Raw genomic sequence first — 23,667 nt, forward strand, 5'->3', positions numbered from 1 at the left:
TTAACGTTAATATCTGATGTTATTGTTAGGTTGTTGGTTGATGTTAATATCTGGTGTTAATGTTAGTGTGTTGGTTAATGTTAATATCTGGTGTTAATGTTAGTGTGTTGGTTAATGTTAATATCTGGTGTTAATGTTAAAATCTGGTGTTAATGTTAGTGTGTTGGTTAACGTTAATATCTGATGGTATTGTTAGGGTGTTGGTTAACTTTAATATCTGGTGTTAATGTTAGTGTGTTGGTTAATGTTAATATCTGGTGTTAATGTTAGTATGTTAGTTAATGTTAATATCTGGTGTTAATGTTAGTGTGTTGATTCATGTTAATATCTGGTGTTAATGTTAGGGTGTTGGTTAATGTTAGGGTGTTGGTTAATGTTAATATCTGGTGTTAAAACTTATACCTGGTGTTAACATAATTATTTGGTATTAATGGTATTTGGTTAATATTAACTATATCGCGTTAATTATTTTCTCAGATGTTAATACCAATGAATTGTGTTAAAGTTTGTATATTATGTTATACTAACATCTGGTAGCAGTGTATTAATATCTGTCACAGGATGATGGTGATGTTGGTTATAATGGATGATAATAATGATGATAATGGTGATAATGACAATAATGATGACAATGGTGATAATGAACGATAATGACATTGATAATAACGATGACGATAGTGATAATGATAAAAAAATGACAATGGTGGTAATGATGACGGTGATAATGAACGAGGATAATGATAATGATGGTGATGGTGATAATGAACGATAATGACGGATAACTGCAATGATAATGACAGTGATGATGGTGATAATGAACGAGGACAATGATAATGATGATGATGGTGATGGTGATAATTAACGATAATGACGGATAACTGCAATGATAATGACAATGATGATGATGATGATGGTGATAATGAACGATAATGATAATGATGATGGTGATAATGAACGATAATGATAGTGATGATGGTGATAATGAACGATAATGACGGAAAACGACAATGATAATGACAGTGATGATGATGACGATTTAATTAGATATAAATAAGCCTACCTGGTGGTAATGTTAACTTCAGGTGAAAATACATATACAATATTTAACTGTTAATCGATCTACCTGGTTGTTAATTAGTTGGTAATAATTTATATAATATAGATGGAAACAATTTATACAGATGGAAAAAAATTTATATAGGCTGAAAAATCTATGAAGATGGAAACAATTTATATAGATGGACAAAAAGTTTATATTGAAGGAAAATGTTATTATCCCGGACTGAGGAAAAGACTCTCATTAACACCGTCTCGTCTCGTCTTGGTTACTTCCTCGGCAATAACACCTGGCGTGACGTCATTAGGCACACAGGGGGGGGGGAGGAGGACTGTCTGCTGCTTGATTCCTCTCCTCTTTCTCCATACCCGCCCCCTCCATACCTCTTCCTCCGCACCTCCTCCTCCTCCGTACCTCCTCCTCCTTCACCCTCCGTCCATACCTCCTCCTCCACACCTCCCTCCTCCACACCTCCCCTCCTCCACTCCTCCCTCCTCCACACCTCCCCCTCCACACCTCCCCTCCTCCACACCCTCCCCCTCCTCCACACCTCCTCCACACCCCCTCCTCCACACCCCCTCCTCCACACCTCCCTCCATACCTCCTCCACACCTCCTCCACACCCTCCCTCCTCCACACCCTCCCCCTCCTCCACACCTCCCCCCTCCACACCTCCTCCACACCTCCCCCTCCTCCACACCTCCCCCCCTCCACACCTCCTCCCTCCATACCTCCCTCCCTCCACACCTCCTCCCTCCTCCACCCCCTCCTCCTCCACACCTCCACACCTCCCCTCCACACCTCCCCACACCTCTCCTCCATACCTCCTCCACACCTCCTCCCTCCTCACCTCCCTCCTCACCTCCACACCTCCTCCTCCACACCCCCCCCTCCTCCCACCCTCCCCCCCTCCTCCACACCTCCCTCCACACCCTCCCTCCACACCTCCCTCCCTCCACACCTCCCCTCCTCCACACCCTCCCTCCCTCCCCACACCTCCCCCTCCTCCACACCTCCCCCTCCCTCCACACCTCCCCCTCCCCTCCACACCTCCCCCTCCTCCACACCTCCTCTCTCCACACCTCCTCCCTCCTCCACACCTCCCCTCCTCCACACCTCCCCCCTCCTCCACACCTCCCCCCTCCCTCCACACCTCCCTCCTCCACACACCTCCTCCCTCCACACCTCCTCCTCCGCTCCATATATTGAGGCAAACAACTCAGTCTCCCGGCTCTGTAACTAAAATTACAATGTTTTTGCTGTCAGGTGGCGGTCCATTACTCTGGCCTTGCTTGCATCTGTGGTTTAACATACCATCTGACTGAGAGTGGTGGTCAGCCGGGTCCCACCTGTAGAGTGGTGGTCAGGGCGGCCTCACCTAGAGTGGTGGTCATGGTCCCACCTGTAGAGCAGGTCATGGGTCCTTACCCAGAGGTGGTGGTCAGTGGTCCCTACCAGAAGTGGTGGCTGTGGGCCCCATCTGGTGAGTGGACAGTGACTCACCTGCAGAGTGGTAGCAGTGGGGTCCCTACCTGTAGAAAGGTGTGGTCATGGGGTCCCCACCTGTAGAGGGGGGGTCAGTGGGGCCCTACCCAGAGTGCAGGGCTGGGTCCCTACTGCAGAAAGTGGTGGCCATGGGTCCCCACCTGTAGAGAGTGGTGTCCCTGGCCTGCAGGAAAGTGGTAGTCAGGGAGTCCTACCTGTTGAGTGGTGGTCAGTGGAGTCCCTACCAGAGTGGTGCAGGGGTCCCTACCTGAGGGGGGCTGGGCGGGGTCCTACCTGTAGAGTGGTGTCCAGTGGGGTCCCTACCTAGAGTGGTGGTCAGCGGGGTCCCTACCTGTAGAGGGTATGGCAACCCTACCAGAGCAGGGTCAGCTGGAGTCCCCACCAGAGTGGTGGTTCACAGTCCCTACCTAGAGGCGGTGTGGGGTCCCTACCATGGTTTAGTCCCACCAGAGTGGTGGTAAGGGTCCCCACCTGTAGGAGGTCATCCCACCAGAGGGGCTGGGTCCCCACCAGAGTGGTGGTCATGTCCCCACCTGTAGAGTGGTCAGGCGGGGTCCCTACCTGTAGAGGGGTCAGTGGGTCCCCACCAGAGTGGCATTGCGTCCCTCTGTAGAGTGGGGAAAGGGTCCCACCTGTAGAGTGGTGGTCATGTCCCCACCCAGAGTGGTGGTCAGGTCCCACCTGTAGAGTGGTGGTCAGTGGGTCCCCACCTGTAGAGTGGTAGTCAGTGGAGTCCCCACCAGAGTGGGTCAGTGGGGTCCCTACCTGTAAAGGGTGGTCAGTGTGGGGTCCCTACCAGAGTGGTAGTCAGGGGGTCCCTACCTGTAGAAAGGTGGTCAGCGGGGTCCCTTACCTGGTGAGGCAGGGGTCAGTGGGTCCCCACCTGTAGAGGTGGTGGTCTGGGGTCCCTACCTGTAAGTGGTGGTCAGTGGGTCTCCCACCTGTAGAGTGGTGGTCGGTGGGTCACCACCAGAGTGCAGGGTCCCTACCCAGAGTGGTGGTGGTCATTGGGGTCCCTACCTGTAGGTGGTGTCAGTGGGTCCTCTGTAGGTTGGTGGTCATGGGTCCCTACCCAGAGTGGTGGTCATGGGTCCCTACCTGTAGAGTGGTGGGTCCCTACCTGTAGAGGGGGGGGGTCATACCCACCAGAGTGGGGCCCATGGGTCCCCACCTGTAGAGTGGGGCCGCGTCCCTACCTGTAGAGTGGGGTCCACTGGGAGGTGGGTCCCTACCCTGAGTGGGGGTCAGTGTCCCAGAGTGGTGGTCAGCGGGGTCCCTACCTGTAGAGTGGTGGTCAGCAGGGCCTACCTAGAGTGGTCATGGGGTCCTACCTGTAGGGGTCAGGTCCTACCTGTAGAGTGAGGGTCAGTGGGTTCCTACCTGAGTGAGGGGTCAGGGGTCCCCACCTGTAGAGTGATGGTCAGTGTCCCTACCTGGAGTGGTGGTCAGTGGGTCCCTACCAGAGGGTAGTCAGTGGGTCCCACTTTGAGTGGTGGCTGGGGTCCACCTGTAGAATGGTGGTCAGGGGTCCCACCGAGGTGGTGGTCATGTCCCTACCAGAGTGGGCTGTGTCCCCAACTCTAGAAGTGGTGGCTGTGTGGGTCCCACCTGTAGAGGGTGGTCATGATCCCCACCTGTGTAGAGTGGTCAGTCCCTATCTGTAGAGTGGTGGTCAGGTGGGTCCCACCTGTAGAGTGGGGGTCAGTGGGTCTCACCAGAAGGTGCGGCGGGGTCCCTACCTGTAAGAGGGCCCCACCCAGAGGTGCCAATGGGTCCCTACCTGTAGAGTGGTGGTCATGGGTTCCTACCAGAGTGGTGGTCATGGGTCCCTACACAGAGTGGTAGTCAGCGGGGTCCTCACCTGTAGAGGTGGGTCAGCGGAGTCCCTACCCAGAGTGTAAAGCCAGGGGCCCTACCTGTAGAGTGGTGGTCAGGTCCCTACCTGTAGAGGGGGGTGTGGGTCCCACCCGAAGTGGGGTCAGCGTCCCTACCTGTAGAGTGGTGGTCAGCGGGTCCCCACCTGTAGAGTGGCTCAGTGGGGTCCCCTCACCTGTAGAGTGGTGGTCAGCGGGGTCCCCATCTGTAGAGAGAGTGGTGGTCAGTGGGTCCCACCTGTAGCAGCAGGGGTCCCTACCTGTAGAGTGGTAGCAGTGGGTCCCTACCTGTAGAAAGGTGGTCAGGGTCCCTACCCAGAGTGGGGTCAGGTCCCCACCTGTAGAGTGGTGGTCATGGGTCCCTACTGAGAGTGCGGTGGTCATGGGGTCCCCAACTGTAGGAGTGGTGGTCAGCGGGTCCCTACCTGTAGAGTGGTGGTCAGTCCTGGCCTGTAGAGTGGGGTCAGCGGGGTCCCTACCCAGAGGCAGCGGGGTCCCTACCTGTAGAGTGTGGTGGTCAGTGGGGTCCCACCTGCAGAGGGTGGTCTATGGGTCCCTACCTGTGAGTGGTAGTCAGTGGGGTCCCTACCTGTAGAGTGGTGGTCAGTGGGTCCCTACCCGTAGAGTGGTGTGTGACAGTGGGGTCCCTACCAGAGTGGTGGTCAGTGGGTCCCTACCTGAGAGTGGTCATGGGTCCCTACCTGTAGAGTGGTGGTCCGGTCCCTACCTGTAGAGGTGGGGTCATGGGTCCCTGCTCAGGAGTGGTGGTCAGTGGGGTCCCTACCTGTAGAGTGGTGGTCAGTGGGCCCCCACCTAGAGTGGTAGTGTGTGGTCCCTACCTGTAGAGTGGTGGTCAGCGGGGTCCCTACCTGTAGAGTGGTGGTAGTGGGTCCCTACCCAGTAAGGTGGTCAGCGGGGTCCCTATGAAGAGTGGTGGTCATGGGGTCCCTACCTGTAGAGTGGGGTCATGTCCTCACCAGAGTAGTCAGTGGGGTCCCTACCTGTAAGTGGTGGTCAGCAGGGTCTACCTGTAGAGAGTGGTGGTCAGTGGGGTTCTGGAGTGGTGGTCAGCAGGGGTCCCTACCTGTAGAGTGGTGGTCATGGGAGTCCCTACCTGAAGGTGGTGGTCAGCAGGTCCCTACCTGAAGAGTGTGGTGTGAGATTCCTGTAGAGTGGTGGTCAGTGGGGTCCTACCTGTAGAGTGGTGGGTCGTGGGGTCCCTGTAAGTGGTGGTCATGTAGGTCCCTACCTGTAGAGTGGTGGTCAGCAGGTCCCTACCTGTAGAGTGGTGGTCGCTTGGGTCCTACCTGTAGAGTGGTGGTCGCGGGGTCTTGTAGAGTGGTCATGGGGTCCTACCTGTAAGTGGGGTGTGGGGTCCCTGCAAGTGGTCGTTGATTTTACCTGTAGAGTGGTGGTCAGCGGGGTCCTGCAGCAGGTGGGGGTCGTGGGGTCCCTACCATGAGAGTGGTGGTGTGGGGTCCCTACCTGTGAAAGGTGGTCAGAGGGTCTACTGTGAAAGGTGGTCAGCAGGGGTCCCTACCTGTAGTGGTAGTCAGTGGGGTCCCTACCTGCTTGGAGTTAGGGTCATGAGGGTCCCCTACAGAGTGGTCAGCAGGGGTCCCTACCTGTGAGAGTGAGGGTCAGTGGGGTCCTACCTTTAGAGTGAGGGTCAGTGGGTTCCCTACCTGTAGAGTGGCTCAGTGGGGTCTACCTGAGAGTGAGGTCAGTGGGTTTCCTACCTGTAGAGTGAGGTCAGTGGGTTCCCTACCTGTTGAGTGAGGTCAGTGGGGTCCCTACTGTAGAGTGGTGGTCAGTGGGGTCCCTACCTGTAGAGTGGTGGTCATGGGGTCCCTACTGTAGGTGGTCAGCAGGGTCCCTACCTGTGGAGTGGGGTCATGGGGTCCCTGTAGGTGAGGTCAGTGGGGTCCCTACATGTAGAGTGGTCAGTGGGGTCCCCTACACTGTGGTGAGGGTCGTGGGTTCCTACCTGTAGAGTGAGGGGTCAGTGGGTTTACTACCTGTAGAGTGGGTCAGTGGGGTCCTACATGTAGGAGTGGTGTTGGGATGTGTTGCAGAGGTGGTGGTGTGTTGGGGTGTTGGTTGTGTGTTGGGGTGTGTAGTGATGTGGTTTGGGGTGTGTTACAGAGGTGTGTGGTGGTGTGTTCAGGTGTGTGGTGGTGTCAGATCTAAAACATCACATGGTTGTTAAAGCTTATGTGTTTATTTAAGCTTATCGTGTGTATATTTAAGGTTATCATGTGTTTTAGTTAAGCTTACAATGTCGTTGTTTGGACTTACCGTGTGTTTGTTTATCGTGTGGTTGATTAAGCTGATCGTCTGGCTGTTTAAGATACAAGGTGTGATATATATTTTAAGTTTATAATGGCGTTGTTTGTAGCATCTGGTCGCAGCTTTCCTTCGTATTTAGATGAAGTTCTTGAGACGCCACAAATATGTAATGGTGTTGTGAGGCGAGAGGCTGTGTGTTATGTGTGGTCGGCTGTCAGATTAACGAGGCGTGATGGAGCGGCCTGGCTGGAGTGTATTCTTGTGAGGTTTGGGTTCATGTCATCTTAGTCTGGTGTGCGTTAATGGTTGTCTGGTATCTGGACAGGAGGCGACGGGCAGACGTTTTATCCTTGTTATTTGCTATTCCTATCCTTGTATTTGTCGTTTCCATGCCTGTCCTTGCTATTCGGCCGTCTGCCACTTTCTACTCTTTATTCGTTCGTCTGCCGCTTCCTACTCTCATTATTCGACAGTCTGCTTCCTTCTCTCACTATTTCGGCCGTCTGCCTCCTACTCTCTCACTTTTCGGTGTCTGCCACCTACTACTCGGCTATTCGGCCGTATGCCCATTCTACACTCACTATTCTGCCGTCTGCACCTCCTACTCTACTATTTGGCCGTCTACCTCCTGTTCTCACAATTCTGCTGTCTGCCCGTCTACCTGACTATTCGGCTGTCTGCCTCGTACCTGACTATTCGGCGTCTGCCCTCTATTCTCACTATTCGGCTGTCTGCCGTCCTACCCTGACTGTTGGGGCGTCTACCAGCTCGTACCTGACTGTTCGGCCGTCTGCCATCTCCCTGCTCTGACTGTTCGGCTGTCTGTCTACTGACTGTTGGCCGTCTACCTACTACTTTCTATTCGGCCGTCTGTAACCTACTCTCTCTGTTCGGCCGTCTGCCCCTCCTGCTCTGACTGTTGGCTGTCTGCTTCATCCTACTCCTATTCGGCCGTCTGCCTACTACTTTCCTATTCGGGTATCCACCTACTTCTCTTGTTCGGCTGTCTGCACCTGTGCCCTGACTATTCGGCTGTCTGCCACCTCTTACCTGACTATTCGGCCGTCTGCCTTCGTACTCTCCTATTGGCCGTCTGCACCTCCTACTCTTACTATTCGGCCGTCTGCCACCTACTACTCTCTGTTCGTGTCTGCCACCTCCTGCTCTGACTATTCGGCTGTCTGTACCTCTACTCTTACTATTCGTGCGTCTGCCTCCTACTCTACTATTCGGCAGTCTACCATCTCCTACTCTGTTTCTTCGGCCGTCTTTTACCTACTACTCTCTGTTCGTTTGTCTACCTCTTACTCTCTCCATTCGGCCGTCTGCCTACTACTCTCTCTGTTCGGCTGTCTTCCTCTACTCTCTCCATTCGGCCGTCTCACCTACTACTCTCATATGAGGATTTAGGGTAAACGTTGGATACTATATTATATGTGGAGTGTAGGGAAGAGAGTTTGTTAACTGGCCGGTTATTCATGCTTTATAATAAGTTTCTTGGGGAAATCTTTCTCTATTACCTAACTCTAATGGTGCAGCTATTTATATTCTCAATGATACGAATACATTAATAACTTACGTATATTTACGTTACTGGATACTGTTTCTCGGACTGTATGAAATGGATCGCTTCCCTACATAAGTGGCTGACCTATGGATGGCTCTGACAAGACTCACATGTGAGCCACAGGGAGGGCCAGCGGGTGCTGGACTATGTCTCCTATGGGAGACTCTGCTAGCCGGAGATGCGGTGCTGGGGGAGAGTCTCCACCGACCTCTCGACTAGTGACAGGCTCCATCTTCTGTCTTCGTGATGTGAAAGTGAATCGCGTGGGCTGCAGGAGCTATATATTGGAAGTCTCAACCGGCAGATGTTACTATACAATTAATACTAAACTGAGTGTGCCTTGACCGGGTAACTGGCTTAGAAGTAGTGGCTGGTTAGCAGTTCCTTGAATGTCATGACGTCGAGGTTAGAGCGCTGATCTAAGGGGCGTGAGTGCGGTTCCACTTGTGAACTAGACCTCCCTGGGTCAGGTCTGGACATCTGTGTTTTAGGTGCATGGGGTGCACTGTCATGTCGCAAGTCGTAATGCTTCTAATGTTACCACCCGGGTGTGTCTTTAACAGGTATGGTTTTCTTTGCTACAGGCTCCTTATATGGTCATATCGCAGGGTTAACTTAAGTACCATGCCTGTGACCTCTCCTGCGTCAGGTCTTACTGTCCCTGTAGGATGTCAACTTATGTGGGTTACCACGAGGGCATCTACTTACTGTTACATGTGTTGTTCTTCTCCGAGGGCTGTGGCTGTGGTCTGCGATAACCATCTCTCCACGATTCTTCTGCACCTCCCCCATCACTACACTTTTCATAGGCTACCAGCAATTGCGGCATTGGTAAATATGATGATTTTGGCGTAAGAGGTACCGGTATGGCCAGCACAAAGGGCAAGAACCGGACAATAATGAAATAGTCGTGACCAGAATTAGACTAGGATACCGAACACATTTGTGGCAAGTTAATTAGCGCTGTACTTCCATACTGAACACTCAGCATGTAAACTTAGTGGTAAACCTTTAAATATACATGACACTATATTGTAGATGTGAGCTCTGTCAAAGACTTCAGGCCACTTCGATTATTTAGTATCATGAACTATGTAAATACTACAGTACATTGAATCAGGAGTGCTTGAGGACATTCTTGCTGTCTATACAAAATTTGCTAGTCCACGACTCCACACTGATGAGTCCTCAAAAATATTTATGACGCCCAATGAATATGACTTATATTGTATATGAACCTCTTTCCTGCGTGGCAGTGAGCAGTGACAGCACTCTCAGTATCAAGGCCTGAATGAACTACTCAGAGAAGACAAGTTGTACCTCAAGTTTTTGCATAAAGGTGTTAAATCTTCTCTCTGGTGATACAATAGACACCAAAGGTGTTTTCAGTGTTACTGTTGGAACATTATGAAATGACAAAATTTTTGAAGAAAAGTATTTGTTGACGAGGCAAAATGCGTAAAGAAATCTCAATATCCTAAAATAAGAGTAAATTTTTAACACTTTCTCGTTATGTATGAATATTAATTAACAACAAGTTTTTAGTTTTGATCTTCCTTCACCTTTCCTCTTGGGACGTCAAGGAGGTGAGAAATATGAGTGCTGCATAATGATCCATCAGTGTTGCCAGATAAGACAAGAGGCCAGTCACAGCATAGATAACTTGTGTAGTATGTGACACAAGAGGTAAAAATTATGAAAAAAATAAATATATGAATCGATTTGTATTAATATAGTGAATAAGTGTGTATGGGACTGTCTTTGTTAACTTGTGGAGTGTATCTGTGTGGAGGGAGGGAAGGGAGGAGGAAGGAGGAAAGTGGGAGGGTCAAATTGGATAGCGTGGAGGGATATAAGGTGAGCGGGTCTAAGGGCAGGAGAGGAGAGTTTAATAGGGAGGAGGAACACGACCACTTCCTCGATATTCTCCGCTTTCCGTCATTACTCCCCCTTCCTACCTCGTCTCTGCCTGCCTGACCCACTGTCCTGCTGTGATATCCTGCTGTGGTGTGTTGCTGGTACTGATGGTGTTGCTAGTACTAGTTCTCCTGTTTTGCTGTGGTGTTGCTTGTACTGACGGTGTTGTTGCTCGTCCTAGTACACTTGTTGGTGTTAGTGCTATTGTTTGGGGCGGGGTTGATATAATTGTGGTTGTAGTGCTAGTATTGTTGTTGTTGGTGGTGCTGCTGCTAGTAGTGGCAGAGGCGAAGTTATTGTTGGGCCTGTTATTGTTTTTATTATTATTGATGTTATTGTTGTTACGTCACCACACTGGGTAGTACTTGTTACAGCTGTTGTCTCCTTCCCCTGGTACGTCTGTCTGTCCATCCATCCGTCCAGTCAATCTCCATTTGTTTACCTCCCATTGCCCAGTGTACTCTAGCTGTAATAATAATAATAATAATAATAATAATTAACGGTTTATTGAAAGAGCTTGGCAGCCAGAAGGCTGAAAATATACAGTTACATATTTGGGGAATGGGTTACGAGTTACAAATAATATACAAGTAACATAAGTGATACAAATAAGATATATAATAACTAGATGGGAAAAAGCTCAAACTACAGTGCATTTCAACATAGTGACAGTGCAAGAAGTAGTATTTACTGGGAGTGAATACACTGGTTTATTACAAGTTATTGTTAATTTTTACAATGGTTGGGACTGGGCTGTTCTTATAGCGGTCAGTTAGTGCACGTATGGGCTGGATGCCGTTGTGTTGTCGAACAGCAATTCTCGGGCTGGGGATCTCAGGTGGTAGTAGGAGCCGGTGTCGAGGATGGTGTAGAAGCTTCTTACCAAATTTGCAAATGAGGTCGTGGTGATGGTCAGTGAGAGTCGAAAGGGTTAGTGTGTTGAGCGCTTCTTGATATGTGGAGTAGGAAGGGGAGAGAATAATCTTGCATGCCCTCTTTTGCACTTTTTCTAGGTGTTTACATTGTGTGGCATTTAGGGAGGAAGACCAGGTGGGGGAGGCATAGGTGAGCTTGGGAAGTATGAATGTTGTGTAAACGCTGAGGAGCTCGGGTGCAGGAACTCCGAGGGACTTGAGTCGGCGGAGGAGGTGGAGACGGAAACTGGAGGATTTGACAACTTCACTGACTTGTGGTTTCCAATTTAGTTTGTTGTCTATGGTGACGCCGAGGAGCTTTGTGGAATCTACAACCTGGAGTGTGTTCGGACCTAAAGTAATGGAAGGAGGTGGGACAATGTCGGAGGAGAGGTTGATGTGCATAACCATGGTCTTGGTATGGTTGATGGTGACATGGTTGTTGGTGGCCCAGGTTTGGAGACTGTTCAATAAATCCTGAAGGGCGGCATAGTTGGGAGCAGAATTGTTGACGCTGATCCCAATGGTGGAGTCGTCGACATATTTCCAGCGAGCAGGGGTTTCTCTTAGGGCATCATTGATGAGCATAAGGAAGCAGAGTGGCCCCATCTTGGTGCCTTGGGGGACGCCACAGGTGAGTGACTGAAAGGTGGAGACAGCCCCTCGGAAGCGTACAGCTTATGTCGGTCACTGAGGAAGTCTGTAAGCCGGTGTAAGATTCTCCGGAAGCCCGGAGGTCAATAGCGCTTTTAGTTGATGATTATATTGTGGTCGACCAGGTCGAATGCTTTAGTGAAATCAATGAAGGCGACAGCTACAGACGTTTTTCGTTTCTCGAGATGGCGGTATATGTAATCGAGAAAGCTGACAAGACAGTGAGTGGTGGAGGAAGTTTTCATGTTGCCAAATTGCTGAGGTGTCTACGACTCCTGCAATATCAGCATAAGCCCTGTCGAACACAAAACTTTCACAGATTAGGCTGGGTATTGGGGTGATTGCAATAGGTCGTAGCTGATTTTAGGATTGTGGGCTGGTTGACTTGGGCACTGGTGATACATAAGAGGTCTTTCAGTCAGCTGGGCATCTGGCTTGACTGAGAGAAGCATTGATGATGGAGCAGAGTGGGTTTAGCAAGCCCGGGGAGAACTCTTTGAATAGTTTCATTGGTAAGTCAATGGGGGTGGAAGAGTTTTAATTTTAGTTTGTCCAGGCGTTTTGACGTCAAACTTCTACTAAGTCAGTGGGGGGGGCTGGTAGGTAAGCAGGTGAGTGTTGTACTGCCGGGAGCGTCTGGGTATAGTAGCGAAATGGTTATTTGATTGCTCAGCTGCGTCAACATTAGTGAGATGGCTAAGGAAGGAGGGGTGTGTCATATTGTTTAGTCCACAGAGTTCTTGCTACCATACCATTGACTGATGTTGGTCTGCTTCAGGTGTCTGTCTGTTTGTCCAGTTCTCCTTCAGTCGCTTGTGTGTTCGTGTCAGCTAATGGGGGAGGAATGGAGGAACATGTCAGCATCAGTAAGGTTGTCAGGCGTCAGCATACGGTAGTTCGTGTCAGTCGTCAGCAGAAGAGAGAGAAAGAGAGGTTATGAAGGGGAGGTAATATGGACTCCCTCACCAACCCACCTGACCTTACGACCCACATGACCTCACGACTCACATGACCCACATGACTTAATGACTCCATACGACTCATACGTTCCCACGACCCACACGACCTCATGACCCACACGACCCACATATGACCCCACGACCCCTACGACCCACACGACCTTACCAACCCACACACGACCCACACGACCCACACGACCCTTCGACCCACATGACCCCACTCCACATGACCCCACCCCACACGACTCCACGACCCACACGACCCACATGACCCCACGACCCAGATGACTTTCGACCCCTACGATCCCACGACCCACACGACCAATCAGCATGAAGCTACCTCAACTCATACCCTCAAACGCGTGTTGTTGTCACCATGATAGACCCGAGGGAGGGAGGGGAGGGGAGGTCCGTAAAATGTCTCTCACGGCCGTATTTATCTGACTCGGAGTTTCAGCAACAATAAAGCGAATAGGTTTCCATTAATTGCTCTGAATATTGTGTTAACTGTTGTTGCATATATTGACCTGTGACCTGTGTCTATTGTTTTACTGTTATGACCATCCGACACACACACACTCCTTCATTACATTGCCACCGACCAGTTGCTTGTATCGTTTACTCTGGGTGTGTGTGGAGGTTTTACATGTGTACTGGCAGGTGTAGAGGTTTTTATGTGTACTGCAGGTGTGTGGAGGTTTTATATGTGTACTGCAGGTGTGTAGAGGTTTTATATGTGTACTGGCAGGTGTGGAGGTTTTATATGTGTACTGGCAGGTGTGGTGTGTTTTACATGTGTACTGGCAGGTGTGTGGAGGTTTTACATGTGTACTGGCAGGTGTGGGAGGTTTTACATGTGTACTGGCAGGTGTGTGGAGGTTTTATATGTGTACTGGCAGGTGTGTGGAGGTTTTATATGTACTGGCAGGTGTGTAGAGTGTTTTATATGTGTACTGGCAGGTGTGTGGAGGTTTTACATGTGTACTGGCAGGTGTGTAGAGGTTTTATATGTGTACTGGCAGGTGTGTGTGGAGTGTTTTACATGTTTACGTTAGGTGTGTGTAGAGTGTTTTATATGTGCACTGGCAGGTGTGTGGAGTGTTTTACATGTGTACTGGCAGGTGTGTGGAGGTTTTATATGTGTACTGGCAGGTGTGTGGAGGTTTAACATGTGTACTGGCAGGTGAGTGGTTTTATATGTGTACTGGCAGGTGTGTGTGAGTGTTTTACATGTGTACCAAGTGTGTAGAGGTTTTATATGTGTACTGGCAGGTGTGTAGAGTGTTTTATATGTGTACTGGCAGGTGTGTGGAGGTTTTACATGTGTACTGGCAGGTGTGTGAGTGTTTTATATGTACTGGCAGGTGTGAGGTTTTACATGTACTGGCAGGTGTGTAGAGTGTTTTACATGCATATGGCAGGTGTGTGGAGGTTTTACATGTGTACTGCAGGTGTGTAGAGTGTTTTGCATGGTACTGGCAGGTGTGTAGAGTGTTTTGCATGTGTACTGACAGATGGGTAGAGGTTTACATGTGCACTAGCAGGTGTGTGGAGGTTTTTCATGTGCAATGACAGGTGTGTGTAGAGGTAGAGTGCTGGGTGTAGAGTGTTTACATGTGTACTGGCAGGTGTGTAGAGTGTTTATATGTGTGTACAGTGTGTAGAGAGTTTACATGTGTACTGGGTGTGTAGAGGTTTACATGTGTACTGCAGGTGTGTAGAGTTTTTCATTGTAGGTAGAGTGTTTTACATGTGTACTGGCAGGTGTAGAGGTTTTACATGTACTGGCAGGTGTGTAGAGTGTTTTACAGGTAGAGGGTTTTACATGTGTACTGACAGGTGTAGAGAGTTTTACATGTGTACTGGCAGGTGTGTAGAGTGTTTTATATGTGTACTGGCAGGTGTGTGATGCGTTTACATGTGTACAGACAGGTGTGTAGAGAGTTCTTACATGTACGGGATAGGTGTGGAGTGTTTTGTATGTGTACTGGGATGTGTGTAGAGTGTTTTACATGTGAATGGGGTGTGTGGAGGTTTTACATGTGTACTGGCAGGTGTGTAGAGGTTTCATGTGTACTGATAGGTGTGTAGAGTGTTTTATGTGTACTGGCAGGTGTGTAGAGGTGGTTTTATGTGTACTGGCAGGTGTGTAGAGGTTTACATGTGTACTGGCAGGTGTGTAGAGTGTTTTACATGTGTACTGGCAGGTGTGTAGACTGTTTTACATGTGTACTGGCAGGTGTGTAGAGTGTTTTACATGTGTACTGGCAGGTGTGTAGAGTGTTTTACATGTGTACTGACAGGTGTGTAGAGTGTTTTACATGTGTACTAGCAGGTGTGTGGAGTGTTTTACATGTGTACTGACAGGTGTGTCTCTCTCTCCAGGTGATGGTGACCAGGTGGGCGTGACAACACTGTAGGAGGAGGAGGAGGAGGAGGGATGATGGCCTCCTGGCGACCTGACCCAAGGGCGCCGCCATTCGTGCCTCGGCGGTCCTGTGAGGGACGCCGGAGCGGCCCTAGCAGCAGCACCTACCACCACCACCTACCGCAGCTGCTGCCTCGAGGGAGACGCCTGGCAAAGCTCCTTCAGGTAAGTCCTCATAATTACCAACTAAGGTAATAAATAATGTTGCCAGAAAAAATTTACATAATTATTATGATTACGTAACGTGGTGGCAGAGAGACACGAGGTCGTGGTGGCAGAGAGACACGAGGTCGTGGTGGCAGAGAGACACGAGGGCAGTGGTGGCAGACAGACACGAGGTCGTGGTGGCAGAGAGAGACACGAGGTCGTGGTGGGCAGAGAGACACGAGGTCGGGGTGGGCTGAGAGACGAGGCAGTGGTGGGCTGAAAGACAGGTCGTGGTGGCTGAGAGACACAAGGCAGTGGTGGCAGAGAGACACGAGGCAGTGGTGATTGAGAGACACGGAGGCAGTGGTGGCTTAGGTGATAACAGAGGCAGTGGTGGCAGAGAGAGACACGGAGGCAGTGGTGGCAGAGAGAGACACGAGGCAGTGGTGGCTGAGAGACACGAGGCAGTGGTAAGAGAGACACGAGGCAGTGGTGGCAGAGAGACACGAGGCAGTGGTGGGCTGAGACACGAGGTCGTGGTGGCTTGGAGAGACACGAGGTCGTGGTGGCAGAGAGACACGAGGTCGTGGTGGCAGAGTGACACGACAGTGGTGGTAGAGAGACACGAGGTCGTGGCAAAGAGACACGAGGTGTGGTGGCAGAGAGACACGAGGCCGGTGGCAGAGAGACACGAGGCAGTGGTGGCAGAGAGACACGAGGCAGTGGTGGCAGAGAGACACGAGGCAGTGGTGGTGAGAGACAAGGGCAGTGGTGGCTGGAGAGACACGAGGTCGTGGTGGTTGAGAGACAATGAGGTCGTGGTGGCTGAGAGACACGAGGCAGTGGTGGCAGAGAGACACGACGCAGTGGTGGTTGAGAGACACGAGGTCGTGGGTGGCTGGGAGAGACACGAGGCAGTGGTGGCAGAGAGGACACGAGGCAGGGTGGCTGAGAGACACACGGGTGGTGGCTGAGAGACACGACGCAGTGGTGGTTGAGAGACACGAGGTCGTGGTGGCTGAGAGACACGAGGCAGTGTGGTGGCAGAGAGACACGGATGCAGTGGTGGCAGAGAGACACGCCGACGCAGTGGTGGTTGAGAGACACGAGGCAGTGGTGGCAGAGAGACACGAGGCAGTGGTGGCAGAGAGACACGAGGCAGTGGTGGCAGAGAGACACGGGGCAGTGGTGGTTGAGAGACACGAGGTCGTGGTGGCTGAGAGACACGAGGCTCGGGTGGCTGAGAGACACGAGGCAGTGGTGGCAGAGACACGACGCAGTGGTGGTTGAGAGACACGAGGTCGTGGTGGCTGAGAGACACGAGGCAAGTGGTGGCAGAGAGACACGAGGCAGTGGTGGCTGGAGAGACACGACGCAGTGGTGGTTGGGAGAGACACGACGCAGTGGTGGTTGAGAGACACGGTCGTGGTGGTTGGAGAGATTAATGAGGCAGTGGTGGCAGAGAGACATGCAGTGGTAGAGACACGACGCAGTGGTGGTTGAGAGACACGAGGCAGTGGTGGCAGAGAGACACGAGGCAGTGGTGGCAGAGACACGAGGTCGTGGTGGCAGAGAGACACGAGTGGTGGGCAGAGAGACATGAGACAGTGGTGGCAGAGAGACACGAGGCAGTGGTGGTTGAGAGACACGAGGCCGTGGTGGCTGAGAGACATGGGGCCGGTGGTTGAGACACGAGGTCGTGGTGGCTGAGAGACACGAGGCAGTGGTGGCAGAGGAGACACGCAGTGGTGGTTGAGAGACACGTAATGAGGTCGTGGTGGCTGGAGACACGAGGCAGTGTGGCAGAGAGACACGAGGCAGTGGTGGCTGAGAGAGACGACGAGTGGTGGCTGAGAGACACGAGGTCGTGGTGGCTGGAGAGACATGAGCTGTGGTGGTTAGAGACACGAGGCAGTGGGTGGCAGACAGACACGAGGCAGTGGTGGCTGAGAGACACGACGCAGTGGTGGTTGAGACACGAGGTCGGGTGGCGGAGACATGAGGCAGTGTGGTGGCAGAGAGACACAGAGGCAGTGGTGGCTGAGAGACACGAGGTCGTGGTGGCTGAGAGACACGAGGTCGTGGTGGCTGAGAGACACGAGGCAGTGGTGGCAGACAGATGAGGCAGTGGTGGCTGGAGAAGCACGACGCAGGTGGTTGCTGAGAGACACGAGAGGCAGGTGGCAGAGAGACCTCGAGACAGTGATGGCAGAGAGGCACGAGACAGTGGTGGCAGAGACTGACACGAGACAGTGGCAGAGAGATGCATGAGACAGTGGTGGCAGAGAGACTCTGAGACAGGGTGGCAGAGAGAGACACGAGACAGTGGTGGCAGAGAGAGACATCAGACAGTGGTGGCAGAGAGAGACACGAGACAGTGGTGGGCAGAGAGAGACACGAGACAGTGGTAGCAGAGAGAGACACGAGACAGTGGTGGGCAGAGAGACACGAGACAGTGGTGGGTAGAGAGAGAGACACGAGACAGTGGTGGCAGGAGGAGGCACTAGACAGTGGTGGGCAGAGAGACAGAGACAGTGGTGCGAGAGACATGAGGCAGGTGGCAGAGAGACACGAGACAGTGGTGTGGGTGAAGAGACAATGAGACAGTGGTGGCAGAAAGACACGAGAATGTGGTGCAGAGAGACACGAGACAGTGGTGGGTAGAGAGAGACACGAGACAGTGGTGGCAGAGAGATGCACGAGACAGTGCAGAGAGAGACACGAAACAGTGGTGGCAGAGAGACACGAGACAGTGGTGGCAGAGAGACACGAGACAGTGTGGCAGAGAGACACGAGACACTGGGTGGGCAGAGAGACACGAGACAGTGGCAGAGACACGAGACAGTGGTGGCAGAGAGAGACGAGACTGGTGGCAGAGAGAGACACGACAGTGGTGGCAGAGAGAGACAGACAGTGGTGGCAGAGAGAGACACGAGACAGTGGTGGCAGAGAGAGACATGAGACAGTGGTGGCAGAGAGACACGAGACAGTGGTGGTGAGAGAGACACGAGACAGTGGTGGGTAGAGAGGCACTAGACAGTGGTGGTAGAGAGAGACACGAGACAGTGGTAAGTAGAGAGATAGATGAGGTGCAGTGGTGGCAGAGAGACACGAGACAGTGGGTGGAGAGAGACACGAGACAGTGGTGGCAGAAAGACAATGAGAATGTGGTGGCAGAGAGACACGAGACAGTGGTGGCAGGAGATGAGACAGTGTGGTGGGTAGAGATGCACGAGACAGTGGTGGCAGAGAGAGACACGAAACAGTGGTGGCAGAGAGACACGACAGTGGTGGCAGAGAGACAAGGCAGGCAGAGAGACACGAGACACTGGTGGCAGAGAGACACGAGGACAGTGGTGGCAGAGACACGAGACAGTGGTGGCAGAGAGAGACGAGACTGGTGTTAAGAGAGAGACACGAGACAGTGGTGGCAGAGAGAGACACGAGACAGTGGTGGCAGAGAGAGACACGAGACAGTGGTGGCAGAGAGAGACACGAGACAGTGGTGGCAGAGAGAGACATGAGACAGTGGTGGCAGAGAGACACACGAGACAGTGGTGGCAGAGACACGAGACAGTGGTGGCAGAGATGCACGAGACAGTGGCAGTGGCAGAGAGAGACGAGACTGGTGGCAGAGAGAGACAGAGACAGTGGTGGCAGAGAGAGACACGAGACAGTGGTGGGCAGAGAGAGACACGAGACAATGGTGGGCAGAGCGAGACACGAGACAGTGGTGGCAGAGAGAGACACGAGACAGTGGTGGCAGAGCGAGACACGAGACAGTGGTGGCAGAGAGAGAGACACGAGACAGTGGTGGCAGAGAGAGACATCGAGACTGTTGGGCAGAGAGACACGACTTGGCATTAACTCACTAGAAGTAAGAAAATGGCACTAAGTCACTGTTACGACAGTCACTATCTAATGGTTCAGTATAAAGGGGGTGAAGACTGCCAAGGGTCGCCACACTGGATTGTCTTAATGCTTGGACCATAGTCTATATATGAAAGATAAGAAAACTCGTACGAAAGTTTTTGAAATAAACGTGCGCTGCAATGCCGGAATCAGCGTCATCTATCGGCAGAGAGACACGAGACAGTGGTGGTAGAGAGAGACACGAGACAGGGTGGGGAGAGGGAGTCAAAGTCACTCGAGAGTCACCATCTAATGGTTCAGTATAAAGGGGGTGAAGACTGCCAAGGGTCGCCACACTGGATTGTCTTAATGCTTGGACCATAGGCTATATATGAAAGATAAGAAAACTCGTAAGAAAGCTTTTGAAATAAACGTGCGCTGCAATGCCGGAATCAGCGTCATCTATCGGCAAGGCCCAACTAAAAACTCCCTCCAGGGGGGGGGGGGTCAATCTCAAACTCCACCTCTGCTTCTTCTTTTATTAATAATTATTATTTTTATTTTGTGTTTGTTATGTTCTCTTAGTTTATTAACTATTAACTTTTTTTTATCTTCTGTACAAGTAAATCGTTCAAAATGTGCTTTGTGTTGTAGTTAGTTATATAAGTTAAAGGAAGTAGAGGTAAGAGATTGATTTACGGTACTTATTAATGTACACTCGGAAACCACAATTTCTAGCGCACCCAGGTCGGGCCTGATTTGAGGACCGCGTCCTTTTTTGAGCGGCGGGCTACTAACTATCACGGGGCAACACGTGCACGAACACTAATGAACCCTTTGAGGCTTCGCTATCAGTCTGTCATGTTATACCCACTTGCGATGTATAATGGTAAGCAGTCATAGTATGGATGCATAGATGATAATATGTATTAGTATATTGCATTTTATACCCTTCAAAATATCGTCATAAACATTGGACCTGAAGGAAAAGTCTCACACACTGTAGTTAAGAAATTAAGATCCGAAGCACCGCCGTACAGGTGAGCGAATCACACAGCGATGACCGACCTGAAGTCATGTGTAGGAGAAGGCCCGCCGTTAGTGTGGACACAGTTGCTCAAAGGGTAAGTCCTATGTTTTCTTCGTTGTATTGCCTGACAAGTGCTAAATATACCGTATATAATCTAATCTATATATATTAGATATACAAAGGTGGATATATTTCGACAATATTGTTCTATATATTCTCATATTTTCTCTTTACTAATGTCACAGGAAGAGGGTCACGTGCTCACCAGGTCCCGACCAGGAGAGAAAAGAGTCACCACGCCTGAGGAGGATCAACAGATAAGAAGGGAAGCAGAGAGAGAGAGAGAGAGCACCACTCTCAACTGTCATTCGCATAACAAGGGTAACAGGAGTTCACTGTCACCCGATAACTACCAGGAGGCGAATACGGGAGACTGGCAGACAGTGTTTCATCCCAGCACGTAAGGAAACCATAACAGAGGCACACAGAGAAGCACGTGAAAGGTTTGCTGAGACGTATGCGGATGTGGGAGTCGATTTTTGAAGATCCGTCATTTTCACTGATGAAAAATGCTTTACAGCTGACGCATTAGTCGGTCGCCTGTGTTGGCGAATACGTAATACAAGATACGCTCGAAGAAACATCCATGAGACATCGACAAGCGGTCGTGTGACAACCTCCATGCATGGATGGATGTGGTGGGGAGGTGTAGGTGAACTGCAGACCAATATATTGATAGTCTAGAGACATCCTTTCTCCCAGTGGTGCGGGCAAATGCCATCCCAGAACCTCAACCTATATATATGGTGCAAGACCGCAGTCCAATTCATACAAGTCGGGCAGCCAGGCGTTAGTTTGAGGGCCACCCAGAGATTATTCTATTGGATTGGCCGTCTAAAGGGCCGACTGTAACCCAATAGAGAATCTTTGGGGGTATATGGTTGTTGAATGGGGTGTGGAGGAGAAGACTAGGGAGACAGGCAAGAATGGTGTGGGACTCTGGGAGGGAATAAGGAATAGCCCGGAGATTTGCAGCAATCTGGTAGATTCCATGCTTACCAGAGTGCATGAAGTTATAGCAACAGGTATGTGTTGCAGGACATGTAGCCGCACACCCATATCGCTTTCTAATTGTTTCACACACGTTTTAAATATTATGGTCAATTGTAATGTTTACAATGGATACATGTTTATACATAATTTGATAAAATATTTTTGTGGTTTCATTTAACCAACAGTGATGTCTACAAAACAATCTTGATGCTCTGTGTGCATGTGTGTGTGTGTGTAATAATAATAATAATAATAATAATTAACGGTTTATTGAAAAAGTTCTGCAGCCCGAAGGCTGAAAATATACATTGGACATAAATGACTTATTACATACATTGGTGGTTTAACAAAAGCCTTCATTAGAGAAAGGTAAAGGAACATACAGTGAACATACAGATTAATGTAGGATTGTACGTGTTGAACAGCAAACGCGTAGTGTAGTAACTCCATCCCAGATGGTGTTAGGAGGGACCTCACGTGATGTAGTGGTTCCCTCAGATGGTGTTATGAGGGACCTGACGTGGTGTAGTAATTCCCTCGCAGATGGTGTTATGAGGGACCACGTGGTGTAGTAATTCCCTCACAGATGGTGTTACGGGGGACCTCACGTGGTGGAATTACCTCACAGATGGTGTTATGAGGGTCCTCACGTGGTGTAGTAATTCCCTCACAGATGGTGTTATTAGGGACCTGACGTGGTGTGGTAATTCCCTCACAGATGGTGTTATGAGGGACCTGACGTGGTGTAGTAATTCCCTCACAGATGGTGTTATGAGGGGGCCTCACGTGGTGTAGCAATTCCTTCACAGATGGTGTGATGTGGGACTTGACGTGGTGTAGTAATTCCCTCACATATGGTGTTATGAGGGACATGTGGTGTAGTAATTCCCTCACAGATGGTGTTATATGAGTGAGGTTTGGTCTTAGGCCTTCCTATCGTAGACGGATTAACACATCGCTGGTTGTTGTTGTTGGGTCTCGCGGGCCGTTATCACTGGGTACCTGGGACCTCACTGTGTGAAGGTTAACTTGGGTACGACTGTTACTGTTGAGTTGTTCTCACTGACTTAAGCACTGTTCACCACTGTTCACCTCTGTTTAACACTGGTTCCATTCCTTTCCTGAATGAAATTGTAACTTCTGGCGAGAACTTGTTGATATTCCGGTGGGGAGGAGGGTTCAGGGGAAGGGGTTGGTATGGGCCAACTTAACAGTTGACCTGGCTGCTCCGAGAGGAGCGCCAGGTACGTCTTGACCCTTCGGTGGTCAAGAATGTAGTGTGTGTGTGTGTGTGTGTGTGTGTGTGTGTGTGTATAATAATAATAATAATAATAATAATAATAATAATAATAATAATTGACTGTTTATTGAAAAAGTTTGCAGCCCGAAGGCTGAAAATATACATTGGACATAAATGACTTATTACATGCATTGGTGGTTTAACAAAAGCCTTCATTAGAGAAAGGTAAAGGAACATACAGTGAACATACAGATTAATGTAGGTGTTGAACAGCAAACACGTAGTGTAGTAACTCCCTCCCAGATGGTGTTAAGGGACCTCACGTGGTGTAGTAATTCCCTCACAGATGGTGTTATGAGGGGCCTCACGTGGTGTAGTAATTCCCTCACAGATGGTGTTATGAGGGACGTGGTGTATCCCTCACAGGCCTCACGTGGTGTAGTAATTCCCTCACAGATGGTGTTATGAGGGTACGATGGTGTTAGTAAATTCCTCACAGATGGTGTTAAAAGGGGTGTTATGTGGTAATTCCCTCACAGATGGTGTTATGAGGGGCCTCACGTGGTGTAGTAATTCCCTCACAGATGGTGTTATGAGGGGCCTCACGTGGTGTAGTAATTCCCTCACAGATGGTGTTATGAGGGGCCTCACGTGGTGTAGTAACTCCTTCACATATGGTGTTATGAGGGGCCTCACGTGGTGTAGTAATTCCCTCACAGATGGTGTTATATGAGTGAGGTGTGGTTCCAGGCCTTCCTATCGTAGACGGATTAACACATCGCTGGTTGTTGTTGGGTTTCACGGGCCGTTATCACTGGGTACCTGGGACCTCACTGTGTGAAGGTTAACTTGGGTACAACTGTTACTGTTGAGTTGTTCTCACTGACTTAAGCACTGTTCACCACTGTTCACCTCTGTTTAACACTGGTTCCATTCCTTTCCAAAATGAAATAGTAACTTCTGGCGAGAACATGTTGATATTCCGGTGGGGAGGAGGGTTTAGGGGAGGGAGTTGGTATGGGCCAACATAACAGTTGACCTGGCTGCTCCGAGAGGAGCGCCAGGTACGTCTTGACCCTTCGGTGGTCAAGGATGTGTGTGTGTGTGTGTGTGAAATGACGAGTAGTTGATCCATATTCACATTTAGTTTGGGTAAATCTATGGGCGAAAAACAATCACA

At 50.4% G+C, this 23,667-nt stretch overlaps 1 protein-coding gene across 2 annotated transcripts in view; it reads left to right on the forward strand.

The window, feature by feature from the left end:
- Positions 1–23,667, forward strand: part of LOC121857219 (protein O-linked-mannose beta-1,2-N-acetylglucosaminyltransferase 1-like) — a 172,991-nt gene that overhangs the window by 67,830 nt on the left and 81,494 nt on the right. For both annotated transcript variants that reach the window (XM_042353173.1, XM_042353174.1), the window contains exon 2: positions 15,123–15,330. In XM_042353173.1, coding sequence (XP_042209107.1) covers positions 15,178–15,330 — 153 coding nt within the window. In that variant the 5' untranslated portion in view covers positions 15,123–15,177. The remainder of the gene's footprint in view (positions 1–15,122; positions 15,331–23,667) is intronic.

This window comes from Homarus americanus, unplaced genomic scaffold (genome assembly GCF_018991925.1).
Source record: "Homarus americanus isolate GMGI-L3 unplaced genomic scaffold, GMGI_Hamer_2.0 scaffold20465, whole genome shotgun sequence".
Classification (NCBI taxonomy): domain Eukaryota; kingdom Metazoa; phylum Arthropoda; class Malacostraca; order Decapoda; family Nephropidae; genus Homarus; species Homarus americanus.